Source organism: Moschus berezovskii, chromosome 12 (genome assembly GCF_049115385.1).
Source record: "Moschus berezovskii isolate FMDL1 chromosome 12, NW_MosBer_1.0, whole genome shotgun sequence".
Lineage (NCBI taxonomy): Eukaryota > Metazoa > Chordata > Mammalia > Artiodactyla > Moschidae > Moschus > Moschus berezovskii.
The window spans coordinates 87,497,817-87,522,347 of NC_142471.1; the positions used below are offsets into that span (position 1 = coordinate 87,497,817).

The 24,531-nt window shown below is 38.1% G+C and overlaps 1 protein-coding gene across 10 annotated transcripts in view; it reads right to left on the reverse strand.

Moving 5' to 3' along the window:
- Positions 1-618: 618 nt before the first annotated feature.
- ATE1 (arginyltransferase 1) overlaps positions 619-24,531 on the reverse strand; it is a 156,456-nt gene continuing 132,543 nt past the window's right edge. For 9 of the 10 annotated variants that reach the window (XM_088842386.1, XM_055424506.2, XM_088842385.1 and 6 more), the window contains one exon: positions 619-3,930. In XM_088842386.1, the coding sequence (XP_088698512.1) occupies positions 3,752-3,930 (179 nt within the window). In that variant the 3' untranslated portion in view covers positions 619-3,751. Of the gene's footprint in view, positions 3,931-20,754; positions 20,827-24,531 lie in introns of all 10 variants that reach the window. The other variant, XR_016038806.1, reaches the window with a different exon arrangement.

The following is a 24,531-nucleotide window of genomic DNA, read 5'->3' on the forward strand; positions in this document are numbered from 1 at the left end:
CTTTGGTATACTTTTCTATATTGTCTAAATGTTTTCTGGTGAACACTGTCCATTTCAAATAAGAAAAACAAAGCTATTTTCATTCCAGAGAAAATATTAGTGGGAATTCAATAGCTAAATTGCTTGGGAAACAGGATTCATTTTATCATAAACCTACCAGGATGCCCTTTACTCTAAAAAGACTTAAAATGTATTCTATAAATACACTGTGGACTCTTATGAACAATGAAAGCACACCTTGCTTTATGACATATTTATGAAAATTCCTCTGAAAACTGAAGTTTTTAAGAGAAATTAATACTTGAGTTGGCTACTTAAATCTTTTTCAAATTCTTCTGGCTAAAAGAATGTCTACTCCGTAATTTATCTTGTGAAAATCCAGGCTTTTTGCTTAAAGCAAGATTCACTCTACTTTTATTTATTCCTGAGAGAGAAATGCATCATGCTTTGATTTAGGAAACCAAGTGATCTGGAATTCTAATTACTGAAAACTAAACTCTATCATTCATATATGGGCACTGTCTTCCCTGTTTTCTGCATATTCCCTACAGGTGAAATGTATCTAAGAATCTGACAGATGAAAACACAGGTCTTTTAAGTAATGACCAGCAAGAGCCATTGCAGATAGAAAGTTTTATTCAAGCTTTATCAAATGGACTGTTCAAAAAGCATATACAAGCGCAAAAAAATGTCACATGCAATCAAACTTGTTTTGCCTTTTATAGTTACTGGTTCTCTTTTGGAAAATAACACACATTTGAGTGACTTCTAATTCAAACATTTCCCAATTGTTTCTATTTATTTCCTTCTTTAAAGTAAGCAATAATAGATACATTTTAGGTAACTGATCATCTTTCTCATCTTTATCCTACTAAAAAAAAAAAAGACTATAAAATAAAAGCATATACTATCCAGAAATCTGAAAAGGTTCATTTACATAATAAATTCCCATATATAAGAAGTCATATACAAATGATATTTCACAAAATGGATAAAAATTAGAATAAGCAGTTTGAAAATAAACATAAACAGTAATAATTTCTTATCTAAATAATTTTAATCAAATGAATAATATATTCATCTGATAATAGCCTCTATCTTTCAGAATATAAAAGAAAAGTGCTCAGAATACATTTTAAAAAAATAAGACAGAAGTCTCACAGAACTGAAATAATTTAAATAAAGATGGTATCATGGACAATCTTTATTACATTTCTGTTCCCAAGACAGGGAGGCAGGTGTTAAGTTTAATCTGAAACCAGAAACAGACTTCATGAAGATTGCAATTGCAAAGCTTCTAGCCTTGAGAAGATATAAACTGTCTTGGAAATGTCCTCATGTGTCCTTCTTTAGATGTAAGCCATTAACATAAAATCAGATTCCTCAGCTAGACTGTCAACTGACCAAGTTAAGTCACTTTCCTTGGCTGTTCTTTCCCAGCCCGCTATCAACATTCACTCAGTGAGGGCTCCAAAGAACAAATAATTGTCTTTTGAAGATAATTTGTTCATTAGGATTGATACAGTACCTACTCTCAAAAAACCAACACAAAAATAGAATATAGCAACTGAGTAGTAGAGTCGTCCCTCTCTCTGGAGCTTCACTGGAGCCAACCTAGAAGGCCACCCTTAGCGACAGCACCCTGTTCCTAGGTAGGGGGCTGAATTCTGCAGGAAGAAGCCTGTATCATCGTAAAAAGGAAGATTCAAGCTTTCTCTTCATTTGGTACTCGAGTTGTGATCTTAATGAATTCCATTCTACATGCTAATCACTACGATAAGAGTAGTTTAACCCATCTGATGACATCACACTGGACATTCCAATGCCAAGGGTACCAGGTGTGCACTTAGTATGTACTTTAATACTGAAATTACGTAAAATATTTCTAAAGTCCTATTTCAAAGTTTCTTTCAACTCAATAAGATTTCAGATCACTCTTACTGTCTTATGTATGCTTTTCTTCAAGTTTATTTGCTTAACAGTATCCTTTTCATAAATGAAAAAATTAAGCTAACTTCACTTTAGAGGGAAATTTTTTTTAATGTTCTATAGATTCTGAAGGCAGTTCTAAGTAAGAGTCTATCAAATGCTCTTGGGAGGCTATTTTGAAAGACAAAATCCCAGAGTATGCAAAATCCATGTCATCACTACTCTGTCCCCGTTAGCGAAGCACCTGCCCTCGGGAGGTGTCACTCACACACACACATTCTCTGTGTGAATGAATAAATACAATTTATTTGGATCTTGAATTTTTTGATTTTTAAAATCATTCTCTTGGGGTCCTTCTTTTTAGTCTAGCTAGCTGGAATTATTTTCTAATATTTTTTATCTCAACTCAGTGTATTTAGGAGAAAAGTTTAAAATCAAGCCACTAAGTTTAAAAAAATGTTTTTGTTTTTTTTAAAAAAGATCAGTAGAAAATGGGAAAATGGACAAAACAGGAAGTGAAAAGGACTCAGTGGCCAGGCAGGTGGCAGTAGATGGCGGCCAGCTGCAAAGATGCACGGGAGAGTCAGCTCCTCCATCCGGCCGTCACTGTCTCCAGCATGGCTCAAGTATGAGGGGACGTGCCTGCTCCCTCCCCTGCCTCCTGACACAGTGCCTACCACCTTCAAGGTGGGGGACAAGGGACTGCTGAACAAGCAAAGGGCCAGAGAGCCAAGACAGAGGGACACAGGGACCACCTTTGCTGAGATTACTACGTGTGGCATCTCCTCTCTGACTTCCAAATCAAAGAGCAGGAAGTGGATGCTTTTGCCTCCTGCCCTGGAACAGAGTTCGCAATGCATCCCATGCCACTAAATGTGAAGTGTAGCACAGCTATAAAAGTAGTCAGAGAGAAACTAATTTTTAACCAATAACCAAAGACCAGTGTCCTGAGTTCTAAGAAGATAAACACTAGTGTATATGTATCCTTGAAGGGGCTTAGGTCAAGGCAGGAGGCACCAATTTAAAAAAAAAAACTCTTACTTGTTAGATTTTGAGAAATAAAGCAGACTACCCCAGTTTGGACAATATATAACTAGGGTAATCACATATTTTATTGTCCAAACTGGGATATTTTGCAGAGTAAAAAGGAACACGAGAAATAATTATTCTAGAAAAATAACCATGCCAGGACAGCAGACATGAATAAGACTGTCCTGGGTAAACAGACATTCGATGTTAACACAACATCCTTTTTGTAAGTTTGTACTGTTTCCTTTTCTCAAGTTTTCTGTGAAACTACGTAATGTAACATTTAGCAGTAAAGTGATCCTGAACACTGAACAGCATCCCAGTTCTGATCCCTTGAGAAGACCCTTTTCAAGTGACCAAACAGAATTCCAACCTTCTTCCCCACACTGGAGGTTTTTTCAGCAGAAACTGATGTTTTAAGTAGATATGAAGAAAAAGTCTGTTTTAACTTCTCACTGAACTGAACTGAAGGTTCACTTATACATTTTTACTTCCCAAAATATTAACAAGAGAAGTTATCGTCTCTTGTTCAGGAAGCAGACTTCTGAAACGATAAACCCCAATTATGAGTCAATGTCATAACATAGTTTTAAAATCTTTATCATTAACCATGAGATTTTCACAAATACATATGCCACAAAATATTTTAGAAAAGCTACGCAGCCATCAAAATTAGAAAATCTAATCTGTGGAGGGTTAAAGAGTTTCCCCCGAGTGATGAACTCGCACCGTGACACACGTCGGCAGGGCAGCGCAGGCGCTCCCAGGGGTGCGGGAGAGGCGAGCAGGGCGATCAGTTTCGGAACAGCAGCATCCGCTCAGAGCACACCTGCCCCACCAGCCTCGCGTACTGCAGCACAGCTGCCTCCTCACGCGGGTCTCTCTGCTGCTTCTTGTAAACACCGTAAGGCATTATGGCTTTCTTGTAGAACACCTGCAGGCGGTCAGGTTCCTTGCTGCGACCTTCGTCCACTGCAAGAACAAAAACTACTGATTAAATACAGTCAACTATCGGACCGCTTTTCACGTCCTAATTTAAGAATACTGAAGTATCTATAAATCACGTATTAAGATGTCCTCTCTGAGCGGTACGTTCAAACGAGGGTGTGCACTGTTCAGATCAATGTGAGTATGTTAATAAATAACAAATGCCTTGCTTTTGTTGTTGCTGTTGTTCAGTCACTAAGTCGTGTCCGACTCTTTGCAACCCCATGGACTGCAGCATGCCAGGCTTCCTTGTCCTCCACCATCTCCTGGAGTTTGCTCAAATTCATGTCCATTGAGTCTGTGATGCCATTCAAACAATAGGGAGAGACAAGGAATTGTATGCAATTTAAAAAGTGGCCTTCAATCTCTTATTAGTTTCTTATACAAAATGAAGTTTGCAGCTTTCCAGCACCTTTCCTGAGTCTGATTTAAATTTATTTTGCTTCTCCTCAAGTCAACATATATCTTTACAATGCGGCTTTCTGCTGACTCAGCAGTTTGGGCTGACTTGACCTGGTCAGGTTGGAGCAATGGGCACTCATCTTGTGGACAAGAGGGCAGATGCTTACAGCTTTCACAGAGATGGCCACTATCAGTTCTCCTCTTCTTCCATATAGAGAACTCCTGGTTTTCAGCAGAGCAGACTGTGTCCCAGCCTCCCTTGTAGCTGGGTGTGGTTTTGTGACTAAGTTCCGGCTCATAAAACACAAGCAGACACGTCTGGTAGGACAGCTGGTCCAGGCCTTTGCCTTGAATTTTTCAGCCCTTTCTTCATTCTGCCTCTTGGAGTAAGAACGTCACAGTAGGAGCTCTAACCTCTGTCTTGAACTTGAGGTTAACAGCTTTCCCTCAGTCTGGCAAAAACAAAAGCTCCAGCTCTAGGAACCAGGGTACCTGAGAACTTTGAGGAATAAAATGGCCATTCCATCCCTGGACTGCCTCTGTCTAGAATTTTACGTTAAAACAGAACTAAACTATCTTATTTAAGACAAATTATTTTGAGTTTCTATTATTGGCAGTTGCTCTAAGCCTAACACAGTGTTACAGTGTCACTGTTACAGTGTTAGTTATTTCTAAAATGTATGTTTTTTTAAAAAAAAATAAAATCACTGACTCAGCAAGACCATTTCTCAGAATCATTCCATGGCTGACTAAATATCAGAACCATCTAAAGAGTTTTTTTAAAAAAAAACAATGAATCCTATCCTCAGAGATCTTGATCTGAAAACTGATTGGAATGAAACTGCACATCAGTGTTTTCTTAAGCCTGAAAGGTAGATTGAGAACTACTCTCTTAGAAAAACACACACATACCAGTGTTTATGTACGTGTTTTGGTCGACTCAATATAAGGATATTTACAGCAATACTCTATCACATTGAAAAACTGGAAACAACATAGATGTCCCATCAGTGGAGAGCTGGTTAAACATGTTAACATATATCCACATGGTAAAATGTTATATGGCTATTAAAAAGACAGAAGACGATAGATAGCTATAAAAAAAAATAGGTTCAATATAAACAACTCTTCTTTTTATGAAAAGCCTAGTATATGCATAGAAAAAATCTGGACAAATGTAGGTCAACCTGTTAACAGTGAAAATGAAGTTGCTCAGTCATGTCCAACTCCTTGCAACCCTATGGATTGTAGCCCACGGAATTTTCTAGGGAAGAGTACTGGAGTGGGTTGCCATTTCCTTTTCCAGGGGATCTTCCTGATCCAGGGATCAAACCCAGGTCTCCTGCATTGCAGGCAGAGGCTTTACCTCCGAGCCACCAGGCAAGCACAGAAAAAACCTGGACAAACATACATCAACCTGTTAATAGTACTTACCTCTAACTATTCCCTTTGCCTAGAACCACCCATTTCTACCATCACCCTCCCTGAGTCCTGGGCTCCTTTTCTCTTCAGCCCAGGAGAGGCAGTGGTTTCCTGCTACTGCTATTCTCTGGATCAACTCTCTGTGCTTTGCTTGGCACTCAGCAATACCACTGCCTGTTATCACCAATCTCCTGAATTAAATGTTCAGTTCAGTTCAGTTCAATCGCTCAGTCTTGTCCGACTCTTTGCGACCCCATGAACCGCAGCGTGCCAGGCCTCCTGTCTGTCACCAACTCCCGGAATCCATCCAAACCCATGTCCATCAAGTCGGTGATGCCATCCAACCACCTCATCCTCTGTCATCCCCTTCTCCTCCTGCCCTCAATCTTTCCCAGCATCAGGGTCTTTTCAAATGAGTCAGCTCTTCGTATCAGGTGGCCAAAGTATTGGAGTTTCAGCTTCGGCATCAGTGGCTGTGGTATACCTGGCTAGACACACTACCGTCAAAGTATGTGCTTTTTCTTACAAATATCCAACTGAAGCAGAAAACACACATACTTTAAACCAACTAAATATTTAACATTTACTAGGTTGCCGCATCCTTTAGCAGGGTAAATGATAAGCAAAGGAAAAGGCAGGAACCTGGTTCCTACTGTCAATTTCAGAGAGCTTAAAGTACATGGATTGCAATACAGGAATCTCCATCACCCAGCAATAGATGCTACTTGCACGGAAAGATTAGATTCAAACATGCTTAGTGTGCTCAGCTGTGACTTTCTGTGGCCCCATGGACTGTAGCCTGCCAGGCTCCTTTGCCCAGGGAATTCTCTGGGCAAGAATACTGGAGTGGGTTGCCATTCCCTCCTCTGGGGATCTTCCTGACCCCAGGGATCGAACCCAAGTCTCTGGACTCTCAAGCATTGGCACGCAGATTCTTTACCACTAGTGCCACCTGGGAAGCCCCCAAGTATGCTTAGAAACTAATACAAATGGAAAACTAGCAAAGATAAGTAAGAACAGCAAAGGAGAGAAGAACACTGACAAAACTGCACAAAATCTTCTAAATCTAAAACCCTGAATTTTTTAAATGGAATTTTAAAGCATGTTTAACTATGTAGAATGATGTTTGACAGTTTAAACCCTTATCCTAAAATATCTTAAGACAGACATCTTTTAAGATTCAAATGAATGGAACACACTAACAAATAAGAACTTAAAAGTTTGACATGCCATTATCTTATTTTATCTAAAATGAAATGCTATCCTCTAATTTTTATCCGTTTCCAGTTTGACATATAAACATGAAAACAGAAGATTAGGAAAAACCCACCATTATGTATAACTTACATCAACTATTTTAAAGTGCATACTCCTAGAGAACAGGAAATTTTGCATTGTTTTATTTGTCAAAAATATATTTCATTTCTATTTACTAAGATTACAGGAAAAGCTTTAAAATTATACGCGTATCAAATTTTGGGGAAAACACTACGATATGCAAGTTTTAACCACTGAATTCCAAACCGTTCTGTGATGCTGCTGAATCTATTTTTAACTTATATATGTAATTTAACTTCACTTGTTCAGTCGCTCAGTTGTGTCCGACTCTTTGCGACCCCATGGACTGCAGCGCACCAGGCTTCTCTGTCCTTCACTGTCTCCCAGAGCCTGCTCAAACTCATGTCCATCGAGTCGGTGATGCCATCCACCCATCTCATCCTCTGTCGTCCTCTTCTCCTCCTGCCTGCAATCTTTCCCAGCATCAGGGTCTTTTCCAGTGAGTCAGCTCTTTGCAACAGTTGGCCAAAGTATTGGAGCTTCAGCTTCATGATGCCCATCCAATGAATACTCAGGTTTGATTTTTCTTTAGGATTGACTCATCTCCTTACAGTCCAAGGAACTCTCAAGAGGCTTCTCCAACACCAGAGTTTGAAAGCATCAATTCTTCAGTGCTCAGCCTTCTTCTGGTCCAGCTCTCACATCCATACATGACTACTGGAAAAACCATAGCTTTGACGAGACACATCTTTGTCAGCAAAGTAATATCTCTGCTTTGTAATATGCTGTCTAGGTTGGTCATAGCTTTTTTCCCAAGGAGCAAGCATCTTTTAATTTCAAAGCTATAGCCACTATCTGCAGTGATTTGGGATCTCAAGAAAATTAAGTCTGTCATTGTTTCCATTGGCTTCCCCATCTATATGAAATGAAGTGATGGGATTGGATGCCATGATCTTCAGTTTTCTGAATGCTGAGTTTTAAGCCAGCTTTTCACTCTCCTCTTTCACCTCCATCGAGACTTCTAAATTAATTTATAGCATTTTGGAGAGCCCTACAGCATAGAAATCAAATTCAATAGTTCTTTTTATTCCAAATACTTTGAAGGCCTTTGTTCTGGATTAAAGCAGTCAAATGCTCAAGATACTTAAAAAGCAGGTATCAACTAGATGTTGGCTTTTTAACATCCTATATAATTACTACACAAAGTGGCAATCATGAATTTTAAAATCCTCTCCTAATTCCCTTCAATGTTAATATACCCAAGTCATTGGAGATGCAAATATATTTGACCTCAGTGCTCAAACACTTCAGAAGTTCTTGGCATTGTGGTCACTGTTATTGTTGCTTAATATTTCAAATGCTGTATTCCTGGTGCTCTATCAATGATTCACCAGAAATAATGAGACTTAATTGAAACTTTTTATAAATGTATTGAAATACAAATTAGTTTTCTTAATTGTCCCAAATTCTTTAATTTTCTCATCACACTTTGACTGTAAAAAAGGCACTAAAACATACACATAAAAAGTAGCACTAAAGTGTATCTTTCTCTACCTAAAAAAAACAACTTAGACTGCAACTCAAATTTAGAATGTAAACTTGGAATTCTATCTACCCAGTGGTGCCAAAATATCAACCTAAGACTGCCAGTAGTTTTGAAACAGAGATCAACAAGACACACAGTAAGAGAAACAAAGAAGCGCTACATTATGAATATTTTAAAGCCTGATACTTCAGGAACTTGAGCAAGCTCCAGGAGTAGGTGAAGGATAGGGAAGCCTGGCATGCTGCAGTCGACAGGGTCGCAAAGAGTTGGACATGACTGAGTACTGACTGATTTCAGTAACTTGAACTAATTTGACATTTTCTAGGAATTAGCCATCAATGAAATTACAGAATATTCAATAAATGCACATTAATTTCTTATTTTGTGTCTTTTTAATTCATGAAAACAATGCTATTTTAGGAACTCAAATAATACAGAGAGAGAGAGAGTGACGTCAGCACTCACATACAACCCTTTCCCCTACCACTCTCTGCTCTGCCTCAGTAAGTTATCAGTGTGCAACAATTCCAAGAGTTGCATTTAAACAGCGAAATACAGACAGGGGCGGGGGTCATATTGTAGCCACATCTTGTATTAAGGCCAGGAAATCAGATCAAATACCTTCTTAATGGGTACTGTATTATCTCCAGAAACCACTGATTATTATTATACAAAACAGTGCTTTCTGGATTTAATGGTCTGCAGTTTTATAATCAATAGTTACATATGCAGCAAAGGCAGAAAATATATTGTGATTCTCAGTATATTGTGTATAACTGTATTAAAATGTAAATTTAAAACCTAAACAAGAAAAATTCTACCAGATATTTAAGACACTGAATATTAGTTGGTCTATTTACTAAAGTTAAAAAGAAAATGAATCCCAAGTCTTTAGGAAACCCTCTTGTGAATCATATTTGTCGCCTGCCTGACAGATGTTATCAGTGTTTGCAGACAAAGGTCTATATAACTAAACCCACACAGTACAACAGGTCTCTTCTTAAGAGGACCTTGAAGATACAGAAAAACAAAACCATCCTGAGATTAAAGGCCATTTGCCATGACCTAAGATAAACTGCCATCTTGTTTTGAGATGTCTTAAAAAATGTGTGCCAACAAGAACTTCTTCCATCTTTTCTTTCTCTAATGCGTCACAATTTAATTCCATAAAATACAAACCAAAAGCAATTTTGCAAACTCTTTTCTGAAATGAGTGTTTGATCACGATTGATACAGACATGCTGTCAACTCTGTGATGTTTTAATCTTCAAGGAAAACTCTGGTGGGCAACAAGTGCTTGATTTCCTCCCAACTTTTATTCACAGGAGATGAACTGTGCATCTCAGGTGTTTTCAAAGGAAAAGAATCTAGAGATCAAAGCTCTACTTTTACTTCTTATGGGGATTTACCTCATTCATTATTCTTAAAGAGACTTTATAACTTCTAGGCTTTCCAGAAACTGATAAGACAATCTATTTTCTGAACTAAACTATTTATTGTTACAGCACTGCATGAACGTGACAACATAAACACAAAAACAAGTTACATACTTTACAGATGTTCATAGAGAGAGCTGTCTAAATGGCAGATGTGGCAACATTAACAAAACTGAATACAGATGGGCAAAACTTTGACATGATGGAATTTGAAAATCTGAACAAATAAATACGTGATAGAATTCAACTGCGAAACCAAATTCAACTCTGTGAAGTTCGAAGTCAAATATGATTTAGAACTTTTTAAAGTGACAAGAGGTTTAAATTGCCATGGTTGAGTACGTGGAGAAGGTGGAGAGAAATTTGAGGAAGCTTTTTAGTATGGGACAGCAAACGGCCAGGCATAGCAGTTAAGACAGAAATTAATTCAGCTCAGTCAGCAAAGTCTTCAAGCCCATTTGGTTCAGTTCAGTTCAGTTGCTGGAGGCTCAAAAATCGATTTGGGAATCCATCAGGGAGAATTATGTATTTTCAAATTCTGTAAGAAACATTGTTGCTAGTTATTTCACTCATAATTTTTTGTAAAAATGAAAACTAAGAAAACAAACCTAAGCTTATTTGTAAAAGACTATGTAATGACAGTTTCAAATATGGGAAACCTGGGTTCAATCCCTGGGTTGGGAAGCTCCCCTGGAGAAGGGCATGACAACCCATTCCAGTGTTCTTGCCTGGAGAGTTCCATGGACAGAGGAGCCTGGCGGAGTTGCAAAGAGTTGGACAGGACTGAGCAACGAACACTTGCACTTTATGGAGACAATTCTCATCTCAGACAATTCACCCATTTAGGGTATATGAATCAATGGTTTTCCCTAGTAGCTCAGACGGTAAAGAATTTGCCTGCAATGTGGGATACCTGGGTTTGATCCCTGGGTCAGGAAGATCCCCTGGAGAAGGGAATGGCTGCCCACTCCAGTATTCTTGCCTGGAGAATCCCAAGGATAGAGGAGTCTGGAGTGCTATAGTTCACAGAGTCGCAGAGTTGGACACGACTGAGTGACTAACACGTTCACTTTTATGGAGACATCTCTCATACCATACAATTCACCCATTTAGAATGTATGAATCAATGGTTTTTAGTGTAGTCACAGAAAGGTGCAATCATCACAACAGTCAATTTTAGAGCATTTTTAGCATCCTACAAAGAAACTCCATAGCTATTAGCAGTCACTCCTCATTTCCCCCAATTTCCTTAGCCCTAGGCAATACCAATCTGCTTTCTTTCTCTATGGAATCAGACAATATGTGACCTTTTGTGACTGATTTCTTTCATTTAGCATGGTATTTTCAAGGTTCACCCACATTGTAGCAGCAGCAGCACTTCATCCCTTTTTACTGTAAAATAATACAGTATTGTAGGGATATACAGGGGTCGCCCTTGACTGCAGTTTTGCTTTCCTCAGTTTCAGTTACCCATGATCAAACCATAGTACAAAAATACTAAATGGAAAATTCCAGAAATAAATCACTCATAAATTTTCAATTGGGCACTCTTTTAAAGTGTGATGAGATCTCGCACCACCCACCCCATGCCTCCAGTCATCCAGCTGTCAGGTGTATTCTACCAGTTAGTCACTTAGTAGCCATCTTGGTGATCAGTAACCAGTCAATCCTAAAGGGAGTCAACCCTGAATATTCATTGGAAGGACTGAGGCTGAAGCTCCAATGCTTTGGCCACCTGATGAGAAGAGCTGACTCACTGGAAAAGACCCTGATGCTGGGAAAGATTGAAGGCAGCAGAGAGAAGGGGAAAGCAGAGGATGAGATGGTTGGATGGCATCACTGACTCAATGGAAGTGAGTTTGAGCAAACTCTGGGAGATAGTGAAGGACAGGGAAGCCTGTTGTGCTGCAGTCCATGGGGTCACAAAGAGCTGGACATGACTGAGCAACTGAACTGAACTCTTACTTAATAATGGCTCCAACGTGCAAGAGTAGTGATGGTGGCAATTTGGAGATTCTCTTACCATAGCTAGTTTATAAATAAAACATCATATGCATGTACATATAGGAAAAAACATATATGCAGGGCTCAGTATACCCATGGTTTCAGGCATCCACTGCAGGTTTAGAACACCTCCCCTGAGGGTTAAGGGGGAATGACTATATCCATTTTTATTTATCTGTTCAAAAGTTGATGGACATATGGGATTATTTACACTTTTAAACTAGCAATATTATAAGTACTGTTGCATGGACATTTGTATACAAATTTTTGTGTGTTTTCATTTCTTTCGAATATATACCTAGAAGTGAAATCGCTAGATCATATAACAGTGCTGAATGTAATGAAAAACTGCCAGATGTTTTCCAAAGTGGCTGAACCATTTTTCATTCCTACCTGCAGGGTATGGAAGTCCTAATTTCTTTACATCCTCATCAGCACTTCTTTTTTTAAATTGCAGCCATTCTAGTGGGTATGAAGTGGCATCTTACTGTGATGTTCATTTGCACTGGGTCAAACAAAGCAAATTATATTTTCATGTGTTTATTGGTCATTCATATATTCTCTTTATATTCAAATTATTTGTCTGCTTCTAAACTGGGTTTTTTATTTAGCTGCTAGAGTTGTTTATATATGGTGGACATTAGATCTCTGTCAGATAATATGATCTGCAAATATACCTTCCCGTTCTACGAACTGCCTTTTTACTTTGTTGATGGTGTCTTTGGCAGTATAAAATATTTTAATTTTGATGAAGTCTAGTTAGCTTTTCTTTGGTTGATTGTGCTTTTGATGCCATATATAAGAACCATCACTGAATCCATGGTCATGAAAATTTACTATTTTTGTTCCCTAAGAGTTTTATGATTTTAGCTCTTACATTTAGGTCCATTTTGAGTTAATTTTTGTATATAGTGTGAAATAGGGAATCAATCCCATTCTTTGGCATGTGGATATCCAGTTGACCCAGGACCATCTGTTGAAAGATTATGATCTTTTGCCCACTAAACGGTCTTGGTATCATTTTGAACATCAACTGACCATAAATACGAGTTTCTTTTCAGATTCACAATTCTAGTCCATTAATATATATGTCTATCTATATGCTAGAACCACACAGTCTTTATTTTTCTTTTTCAAGATGGCTTTGGCTATTTTGAGTTCCTTTAACTTTGGCGTGACTTTCAGGATTACAATCAATTTCTGCAAAAAAGCCAGCTGTTACTTTAACAGGGACTGCAATTATTCTGTAGACCAATTTGAGGGGTACTGACATCTTAACTCTTCTAATCCATGAACATAGAGTTTTCCCCCCATTTAAGTAACTTTTTCAACGTTTTATATTTTTCAGAATATAAATTTTTTTACGCCTGTTAAAAACCTATTCCTAACAATTCTATTCTTTTTGATGTTGTCATAAATAAAATTGTCTACCTAATTTCATTTTGAGATTGTTCACTGCATGTCTATAGAAATGAAACTGAGTTTTGTATGTTGAGCTCTTAACCAGCAACTTTGTTGAACTCATTTATTGGTTCTGAGAGTTTTTTTTAGTACATTCTTTAGGATTTTCTATATACAAGATCAAGTCATCTGCAAATAAAGATGGCTTTATGTCTTCCTTTCCAAACTGGATACCTTTTATTTCATTTTCTTGCCTAATTGTCTTGGAGGAAGTATCATTTCTTAAGGGGAAAAAACCTGCATAATCAAACTCATGATATTATAGTAACTACAAAAACCTCTTGACTCCCAGAAACAATATAAAACTTAATTCATCAAAATGATTCTAATGAGAAAGAAATCCGGATTAGTTCTGCTATTATGGCATCAAAGCCCTGTAGAAGGTCACCAGAGAAAAACAGGACAGTGGCGGATCCACAGTCAACAGTATACAAAAATCACACCAAGTTTACCTCCTGCTAATTGCCACGAGGACTTTACTTATATACTGGTTACTGGTTATCTAAGTAAAATGCTAATAAAAACCTCTTCTGACGCTGAATAAAGGCTGTATTCTTTCAAATTTCTATTCTATGTGTTTTGATCCTTAAATACAATCTTTAATACTTCCTTTTCCACCAATGTTTACCCTTATAAAGGCTAGATTTAAGACCTGACAAAATAATAAATGCCAATCGAAACATGTAAAATGTGCCATTAAAGAATTTCTCAAAGGGGAAGTTGGTTTGTGCAGCTGCTGATGGGTATTGAGTCAGCGCCAAAGAGGCTGCGAGTTCAGGGCTGATAGGCCCAAGCCATTTCTGGCTTGTGTGGTCAAGAGATTAGTTACATAAAATGAATTATATAATATTATATAATAAACATATCGAGAAAAATGAGAGTTGCATTTCTCTGTCCAAAGCGGGGCTGGTACGGGAGAAGACTAGAACAAATTCTGCTTGGTTGGATTAGAATTGGAGCAATAGGTGAAAACTCGTGGCATTTATACACTGTACCAACATACAGACATGAAAGTGGATAGAAGTGTGTGTGTACGCATGTGTTATTTCCTGGATCAGTCTGCTGAGAGGGCTTGGAAGCAACGAAACCCCAGTAGCAATGAGCATACATATTGCCCAGATCTTATTTCCCTACTTGTACTCTCCACAAAAGGGAACTAGAATTCCTTGGAGAAGTGCCTGAATGCAGAGCTTGGTCAGAGAAAGTACAAGATGAGCCTGGAATACTTAGTGCCAGAAAGTAAATGCTCAAAAAATATTGGAGATATGTCAAAAGAATACAGGAGTCACCTTGAAAAAGGCGCCTGCTGGCCAAGTCTGAGACAATCTGAGCATTCAAAGTAAACAATGAAGAGTAATGGGTTATATAATGGTGGTGGTGGTTTAGTCGCTAGGTCACATCCGACTCTTTGCAACCCCATGGACTGCCAGGCTCCTCTGTCCATGGGATCCTCCAGGCAAGAATACTGGAGGGGGTTGCCATTTCCTTCTCCAGAGGATCTTCCCAACCCAGGAATCAAACCCAGGTCTCCTGCACTGGAGGCAGATTCTTTACCAACTGAGCTATGAAGGTTATATAATACACTGACCAAAATGTTATGATTCCTTGAGTCCACATTGATATAAACAAGCAAACAGGGAGAAGGGACAGCTCTTTCTTACAGTAGAATAGCAACTTAGAAAAGTAGAAGTGATGATTGAAGGAGAAAAATCACATGGCAGCTATTTCAAATAAGAATCATCAATTAATGTAAAATTTGATAAAGTAAAATATTTACATTGTCCCAGAGCATCTCCCTATAAATAGTTAATTATTTACAAAAATATACAAAATAATTTATCAAGTTTACAGAGATGGCACCTACATACTTGACAAAGCGATACAAATTCAAGCTGTCAGCTGCAAGGTGAATCAACAGTAGATGAATCCACAGCATCTGCCCCTCCTCAGATAACACAATAAAAACACAGTATCACTCCTAAGGCATTCTTGCCAAAACTACCGAACCTGAATCCAGTTATAAACATTTGATGAACACAAATTAAGGGATAGTCAACAAAGTAACTGGGCTGAATTCTTCAACAATGTCAAGGTAATAAAAAAACAAGAGTACACACTAAGGAACTGTTCCAGAGAAAAGGAGACTAATGAGACATGACAATAAACACAGCACATGATCTCAACCTGAACTCTGGATCAGAAAGAGAAAGGAAAGTAGGTTTGCAGTATGTGTTTTGTGTTATAAAGGACATCACTGGAAAAACCGGTGACATCTGAATAGGGTCTGTGGATTGGATGGTAGTAACACATCAATGCTGTTTTCCAGGCTCTGGTGGTTGTACTATATGTACGAAAGTGTACCTGTTTTCAGGCAATATACACTACAGTATTTAAGGATAATAGCTCAATAGACTATAACTTACCCTCAAATAATTCAGAAAAAAATTACAGACTGTAAGGAAGGAAATGATAAGAAAAATGTGGAAACACATTAACAACTGGGGAATCTGGGTGAAGTATATGCAGAAGTTCTTCATATTAGTCTTACAATGTCTCCAGAAATTTGCAATTATTTCAAATTAAAAAATTAACAAATACTTTGGCCACCTCATGCAAAGAGTTGACTCACTGGAAAAGACTCTGATGCTGGGAGGGACTGGGGGCAGGAGGAGAAGGGGACAACAGAGAATGAGATGGCTGGATGGCATCACCGACTCGATGGACATGAGTTTGAGTAAACTCCGGGAGTTGGTGATGGACAGGGAGGCCTGGCGTGCTGTGACTCATGGGGTTGCAAAGAGTCGGCCACGACTGAGCGAATAAACTGAACTGAACCGAACTGAAGCTATATTCAGCTATATTCAGCCTCCCATCATAATCCCTCATATCTGTGTCTTTTTGAAACCTAAACATTAAATTTGTACTTCTTTCATTGTTAAGTTTCATTCTAATATATTCTTATCATTCCAGCTTACGGAGGCATTTTCATATTGTCTCTTTTCTGGCAAGTTAGACATCCTTACCAGCTTCATAGTATCTGGAAATTGAACTAACAAGAATAAAAAAATCTTAAGTAGAGTTCTGAAACAGAGCAAAGCAAAAGTTAATACTATTTTTAATGTCAATATATGAATAACAGCTAATAATTATTTTTTTAGTTTTCAAATACATAGAATTAGTTCATTAAGGATCCATGCTGCTCACTTTGCTGGACAAATTAAGTTTTTTCTAAATCAATACCTTTAAATTCCACCATATTTGATAGCCCATGAAAGCTATTCCCATGATGGTAATGACCGCACTGGTTACAAAGTCAAATTCTCAATTACAATGAAAGTTAGCTATAATATTAATTTCCAAGTGAATCTGACATTGGGCTGATTTTGATTCCTTGCCAGGAAATTACGTTAGAGACTTCTTAAAGCAGCAAAAACTTTAAAGAATTTCCTGGGGCATAAAATCAAATATGAAATTACAATATTTACCACGAGGGCAAACACAAATTCACTTCTCTTTGCCAAAGGTCTTAATCCAGAAATCCGCCCTCACCCTCATTCTTGATCTCAGCTCCATCTCTGAGTCGTCCCTCAGCATCCATGGAGGATTGGTTCCAAGACCCTGAGCAGATACCGAACTGCAAGGGTGCACGTGTTCCTTATATAAGACATGGCAGCACCTGCACATAAGCCATGCAACCCTCCCGTATATGTCAGATCATCTCTAGATTACTTATAAGTCCCAGCTGAGTACAGATGCTATATAAATAGCTGCCAGGGAGTAGCAAATTCAAGTTTTACTTTTTGGAACTTTCTGGAACTTTTCTACTAATTCCTTTACACTAACTTTCACAAAAGCTAAAGACTCTGCCATCTGGCAAAAACAAAACTCTCTGTGACTCCTACCTTTTCTTACAGTTACTTTAGTCTACTCTTCTTTTTTTTAAAGAACGTTTATATTACTGCCCATTTCCTCACCTCCCACTCACTCCACAGGTTATTTCAACGTGTATCTTAGTTTAGTCACCTTCCCTCTATTCACTAAGGTCAAAGGGTCTCCCCTGACCTTGAACACAAAAAACACAGGCAGTCTCCATCATCCTCAGAAAAATGTAAACTCAGAGGACCGCTTCCTCCTCCTTGAAACCCACTCTGCCTTCTGCTTTCCTGACACCACTGATCCTGGTTATTCTCTTACCTCCAAGGCAATTCTTCACTTGACTGTTAAATGTGGGCAGTTACGCAGTGCTCTTTCTAGATTGCTCTTTCTTCTTGCACTATATTTTCTCCCTAGGAAATTTCATCCATGTCCATGGATTCAATTATCATTTCCAAGTCTGACCTCCAAATCCTCAGGTCCAGCCAAAACTTCCTGTGAGCCTTGGGAGATTTGATAACATTATGTGCGGCTGAGGGCAAATTCACATTGTTTGGTCAGAGCAATCCTACTTCTCGGAGTCTATTCTACATAAATATCAGTATGTGTGCAAAAAAGATGTATAAACTCTGCTGTAGTATTATTTGTAACTTAAATTAAGAAAATAAACTTAAATGTTCATCAGTGGGGGAGGGGAGTTATTATCAATAATACATATCACAGTATGCAACCATTAAAAAAGAATGGGTAAATATACTTATACCATATAGTCCAGCAGTTGTACTTCTTGGTATTTGCCCAAAGGAGCTGAAAACTTATATCCACACAAAACTTGCACATAAATGTTTACAGTAGCTTTACTGATCAACTGCAAAGTGAAAGTTTTCACTTTGTCCCTCAGTCCCTCAGTCTTGTCTGACTCTTTGCAACTCCATGGTCTGTACAGTCCATGGAATGGTAGCCTTTTCCTTCTCCAGGGGATCTTCCCAACCTAGTGATTGAACCCAGGTCTCCTGCATTGCAGGCAGATCCTTTATTAGCTGAGCCACAGGGAAGCCCATTAACTGCAAAATGTGGAAGCAAATGTGTGCCAAGATTTCCTTCAACAGGTGAATGGATAAACTGTGGTACATTCATACAGTGGATTATCTTTCAGTGATGAAAAGAAATGCATTATCAAGTTATAAAAAGGCATGAAGGACACTTAAATGCATATTACTAAGTGAAAGAAGCCAATCTACATACTGTATATGATTCCATTACTATAGGATATTCTGGAAAAGGCAAAACTATGGAGACAGTAAAGTGATCACTGGCTCCCAAGGGACTGGGAGGGGTGGCAGAGACCAATGAGGAAGCACAGGGGCTCTTCAGGGCAATGAAACTGCTCTGCACAGTAACACAATGGGAGCTACATGTCGTTATGCATTCTTCAGAATACAGAAAATGTACACCACCAAGACTGAACCCCACTGTAAACTCTGCACTTCAGTTGATAATAACGTTATAATTGATAAGCCAACGTATCATACTAATGCATGATGCTAATAACAGGGAAACGGGGAGCAGGGGACTGGAGAACATACAGAGACTGTACTTCACACTCAGTTTATCTGCAGACCGAAAATAGACTTTTTTAAAAGTCTATTAATATAAAATTTTTTTTAAAAATGTTAAGATTTAACAACAGGGGAAATTTCAAACTCTCAACAGAACACATTAAATGCAGTAAGCTAAATTCTAGCGCAGTGGTTCTCAACTTTAGCTGCATGCTAGAATCACATGAGAAGCTTTAAGAAATGCTGATGCCTAAGGATCGTCAGTACCCAGAAGCGAGGCCTACAGATAATGGTGCAGAATGACCCCTCCCCAAGTAGTCAGACATACACCACCCCTAAAAAATATCACTGCATGGATATAAGGGTACAGTAACGATTTATTGCTACTTGGTTTTAAAAATATTGTTCAGCACAGAGAATTACTTGAAAAAAAAAAAAAGGAATTCACAAAGATGTAGCAGTAAAAATCCTACATGGCCACATTCATAAGGCCATTTTTCATCTCTGCTTCCATTAAAATTTCAGAATGGAGAGACTAACACTCAGGGGTGCCTGAATAACAGTGCTGATACAGTGAATCGGGGGAGACTAAAAGCCAGTATATTAACAACAGATGAGAGAGAGAGAGACTGAGGGTCCCTTAGAAGTCCGTGTCACATTTAGGACCATCAAAAGCTCAATAGTAAAGACCGTCACAGCAGAACCATCTATAGCATAACTGCGCTTTGTTACTGTCACAGGTCTACTCTTTTAAAATTTGATTTTAAATCCTTTTTTGAAGTTTTAGACTTAAAACTGGCAGTTCTAATCTTTCTGTAAGTTAATATAGGAAGTAATAGTACAGTGATATAAAAAGTCCATTATAACATTTGGATCAGATTTTATTAGGTTCAATTTTGACCCCAGGTAATACACTAACAGATTTTTCTCAATTATCTATTTGCTGCATATGAGCTACCTATAAAGTTTTATATTTTTCAAGATACAGTCAGAAATGCACAGCTAAAACAAGAATGATAGTTTAAAAATTCCTTACTAGTAAAAAATAGTCCTCTGGACTTTTCAAAAATTAAATAAAAGACAAGAGCTTCCACTCGCAGGAAGGTGAAACAAACCTACTTTTCCCTATTGTCCCACTAAGTACTACAGAAAGCCCTGGACATCATATATAAAATAAACATAAGAGGACACTGAAAGGTGAGAGAGGTGACAGAGAAGTAGGGACTCTGACACAAGGAAGGACGTGGTTGTGAACTTCCTGAGTTTTCTTTTTTTGCCCTTTTATTCCAGATGGTATGCTGGAAAAGCTGGTAACTTGAAACACCAACAAATAGACAAAAAGGAAAAAAAAAAAAAACAAAGTAAGAAGAAAAGCCTTCTCTATCTAACCAGATGACCAGGAAAGAGACAAGCCTAGCAAGAAAGGAAACTTTTAGACACAAACCTCAAAAAACACAAACTGCAACAACTTATGCAATATGAAATAGACAATTATTTCTATAATTAGTGAAGAAACTGAACCTGCAATTAATTCCTAAAAAAGAAATATCTAGATCCAGATGGTTCTACTGGAGAACTCTACCAAAGAAGAATTATTATTAATTTTATCAACCTCTTTCAGAAAGTAAAAGAGAATGGACCCCAATCAAAGACAGTACAAAAAAAGAAAGCTACAAACTAGTATCCCATATGAATACAGATGCAAAAATCCTTTTCAAAATGTCAGTAAACAGAATTTAGCAGTTTGGTTTATTCCAGGGATGCCAGGCTGTTGCATCCTGGATTCGAAAACCAATCAATATAATCTACTACAGAGAAGAAAACTCACATGATGACATCAACTGATGATGTAATAGAGAATCCAGAAAGTCCCATACAAGTATGGCCAATCAACTTTTTACTAAAAAAAAAAAAAAAAAAGCAATTAAATGGAGGAAGAACTTTTCGACAGTGTTGGAATAACTGAATATCCATAAATAAAAAATTAAATCTTGACCTATACTTCACACCTTATACAAAAATTATTTGAAATTCTAGTCTATAGTGTGTGCTCAGTCACATCCAACTCTTTGTGACCCCACCGATTGTAGCCAGTCAGGCTTCTCTGTCCATGGGATTTCCCAGGCAAGAATACTGGAGTTGGTTGCCATTTCCTTCTCCAGGGGACCTTCCTGATTCAAGGATCGAACCCTCGTCTCCTGCATTGGCAGGCAGATTCTTTACCACTAAGCCACCTGGGAATCCCTAACTCAAATGGGTCATAGATTTAAATGCTATATGTAAACATATAAAAGTTTTAGAAGATATTTGAGACCTAGGACTTAGTGAAGAGTTCTCAGACATAACACCAAAAGCATGACACATAAAAGAAAAAACTGGACTGCATCAGAATTAAGACTTTTGCTCTGTGAAACCCTTTAAAAGGATGAAAAGACAAGTTGGTAAGGACTTGTATCTAGAGCATATAAAGAACTCCTGTAACTCAACAATATAAAAGCAAACAATCCATTTAGAAAATGCACAAAAGACAGAAGGATACATCTCACCAAAGGGGATGTTTGGACGGTAAATAAGTACACAAAAAAGCATTCAAGGTCAATACTCATAAGGAAACACAAAAACCACAGTGAGCTACCACAACCCATCTATTAGACCAGCTAAATTTAAAAACAGTAACAAAACCAAATGCAGGCAAGGATGTGAACAACCTATATCTCTGATATGTTGTTAGTGGTAATATAAAATGGTACAGCCACTTTAGAAATGTCTGGCATTGAGTTTGGCAATAACTAAATGGAAAATAGTTTGGCAGCTTCTAACATACAACTTACCACATAACGCCGCAATTGTACTCCCAGGCGTTTTGCCCAGAGAAACAAAAACTAAAGTCTAAGACAAAAACCTGTATAACAAATGTTTATAGCATTTGGGGGGGGCGGGTAACAGTCCTAAATTGGAGACAATCTTGCTATTGCTGCTGTTTAGTCACTAAGTCGTGTCCAACTCTTTGCAACCCCATGGACTATAACCCACCAGGCTCCTCTGTCCATGGAATTTCCCAGGCAAGAATACTAGAGAGGGTTGCCATTTCCTTCTCCAGGGGATCTTCTCAACCCAGGAATGAAACCAGTATCTCCTGCACTGCAGGTGGATTCTTTATCTCCGAGCCACCAGGGAAGACCTATTTTAGCATAAAAGTTCCTAATAACCTCTGAGATTAGCTGTCAAAATTTACGGGTTTTCACCAGTTCAGTTCAGTTGCTCAGTCATGTCCGACTCCTTGTGACCCCATGGACTACTGATTTTCATAAACAAAAGCAAAACTGTAGTGCCTTATATACAAATTTAAAATATTTCAGCTTTCATTATGTATCATGTTGTTTAAGACTGCTTGTTTTTGAACCTAAAGATCAATTACTTCTTTCTGGTTTAAAATTCAAACAATGCTATAGTGGACAGCAGAGAGATGAATCCATACAATCCTAGAGGAAATCAACACTGTGTATTCATTAGAAGGACTGATGCTGAAGCTGAAGCTCTAATACTCTGGCCACTTGATGCGAAGAGCCAACTCATTGGAAAAGACCCTGATGCTGGGAAAGACTGAGGACAGGAGGAGAAGGGGGAGACAGAGGATGAGACGGCATCACCGACTCAACCAACAGGAGTTTGAGCAGACTCCAGGAGATAGTGAAGGACACGGAAGCCTGGAGGGCTGCAGTTCAAGAGGTCGCAAACAATCAGACACAACTTAGCAACTGAACAACAACAACAATGCTATAAAATAAATACTTCAATCAATAAAGCCAATTTTTAACGAGTCTGATCTGACAATAACTTACTGTGTTTGATTTTCTTAAGTAATTTATTATTCAAGATGAGTAGGGGAATAAGATACTTTCTTGACTGAAAAAAGTCTTATTGGTATTAGGACTCTCCACTTATCTACTGTAGTTAAGAGCTATCTCAAATGAAATTTGAGTATTTTTTCAATAAATGAATGAATGTATGTCTAAAATTTCTTACACAAACACTCAAACCATTAAAGCAAACCTACAGATATCTACAAGAATGGCACTTAACTAGATTAAACTTACAAAAAATTTGTAAAATAAAGTAATATTTAACATAAGCAAATGATACCAAGGCTGTCAGGGGGAAAAAAAAGCCAATAGACAAAACAAAGCATCAGATTAGATCCCTCAAAAACCTTAACAAAAGGTTGAGCTACGCGAGTGCAAGTTACAAACAACCATCTCTCCCCACTGTGAATTCTGTGATTCTCTGAATGCCAAGATAATAATGACCTGCTGGGTTAAGTTATGAACCATGCTTAACACAAACACAGGTATGCTTATCTAGGAAGAAAGACTGCAGGGAGCTCCTCTTTTAGGCCCAGTCACCAGCCACAATCCAGCTTACTCCAGGATTCTACAGCTTTTCTTTCTCAAGACATGCAACTGTACTTCAGGGTTTTATTTTTAATCTCAAACAACAGTAGGAGTGCAAAGGTCAATGAACAGAGGTAATGGCTATAGCAACAGTTTCCAAAATCTTTTATGCAAACAAATTAGAGAAAGCACAACTCATGTCCTTTGTAAAAGATGCAGATATTTTACGTGTCTATCTATTCATTTCTAACTATTCTCACAATTTAGAAGCCAAAATGGAATGGGCAATAAGCTCAATATGTGAAAACAATTAGCAAGGAAAACGCATGCAGTACTCATTTATTCTTCTGTCACCTTTGCTTGGGAAAACAGTTAAGATTTCCAGCAATTTGTTCCTGCAAACCATCTTAATATCACCTTAGCGTCTTCTCTTTAATTATGACCAGTTAAAAGTGGTGCATCTCCTCCCAGTTTTATTAAGTTGTATTTGAGAAATAAAAATTAAAATTGTATATACAGTTGCCCTAAAACAAAGCGGGATTAGGGGTACCAACCCTCTGCACAGTCAAAAGTACAAGTATTGATTATAACTGTCCCTTTGTAGACATGATTCCCCGTACCCAAGGTTCTGTATCTTATTAGTTCTGTATTTGTGTTCTGTTCTTTCTGATTCAACTAATCTTGGACAGTGCAGTACTGCACTATTAACTGCTGAAAAAAACCCATATATAAGTAGACACTCCCAGTTCAAATTTCAGTTGTCAGGGGTCAACTGCACTTAATGTGTACAAACAAAGTTTTTATATATGCATACATTGTGTAAGGATTCCCACAATCAGCCACTTAACACATCCATCAAAAATAGTGCTTTTTAACACAGAAAAAAAAAACCTTTTATTTATAGGAACAATAATCTAGCTGCTCCTTAGCATTATGTATGGTCTTTCCAACCTGACAGTGAACTCCTCAAGGGTGGGAACTGAACCAGAGCCCAGACACCACATGCCCTGGGCTTTGAGGATACACAGACATATGATTTGCAGTGCCGAGTAGGCTTCGAGTAAATGTCTGTGGTTCATGGTGCTGATCCTAATCTCACACTCTTCAGAGACAAGCAACAGAGACCTATCTTCAGGGCAGCTACCCGACTTTCATCAGCTCTCTCCTTAATTAGTACCACATGTTGATTACTCAATGTCTGAATTCTCAAATCA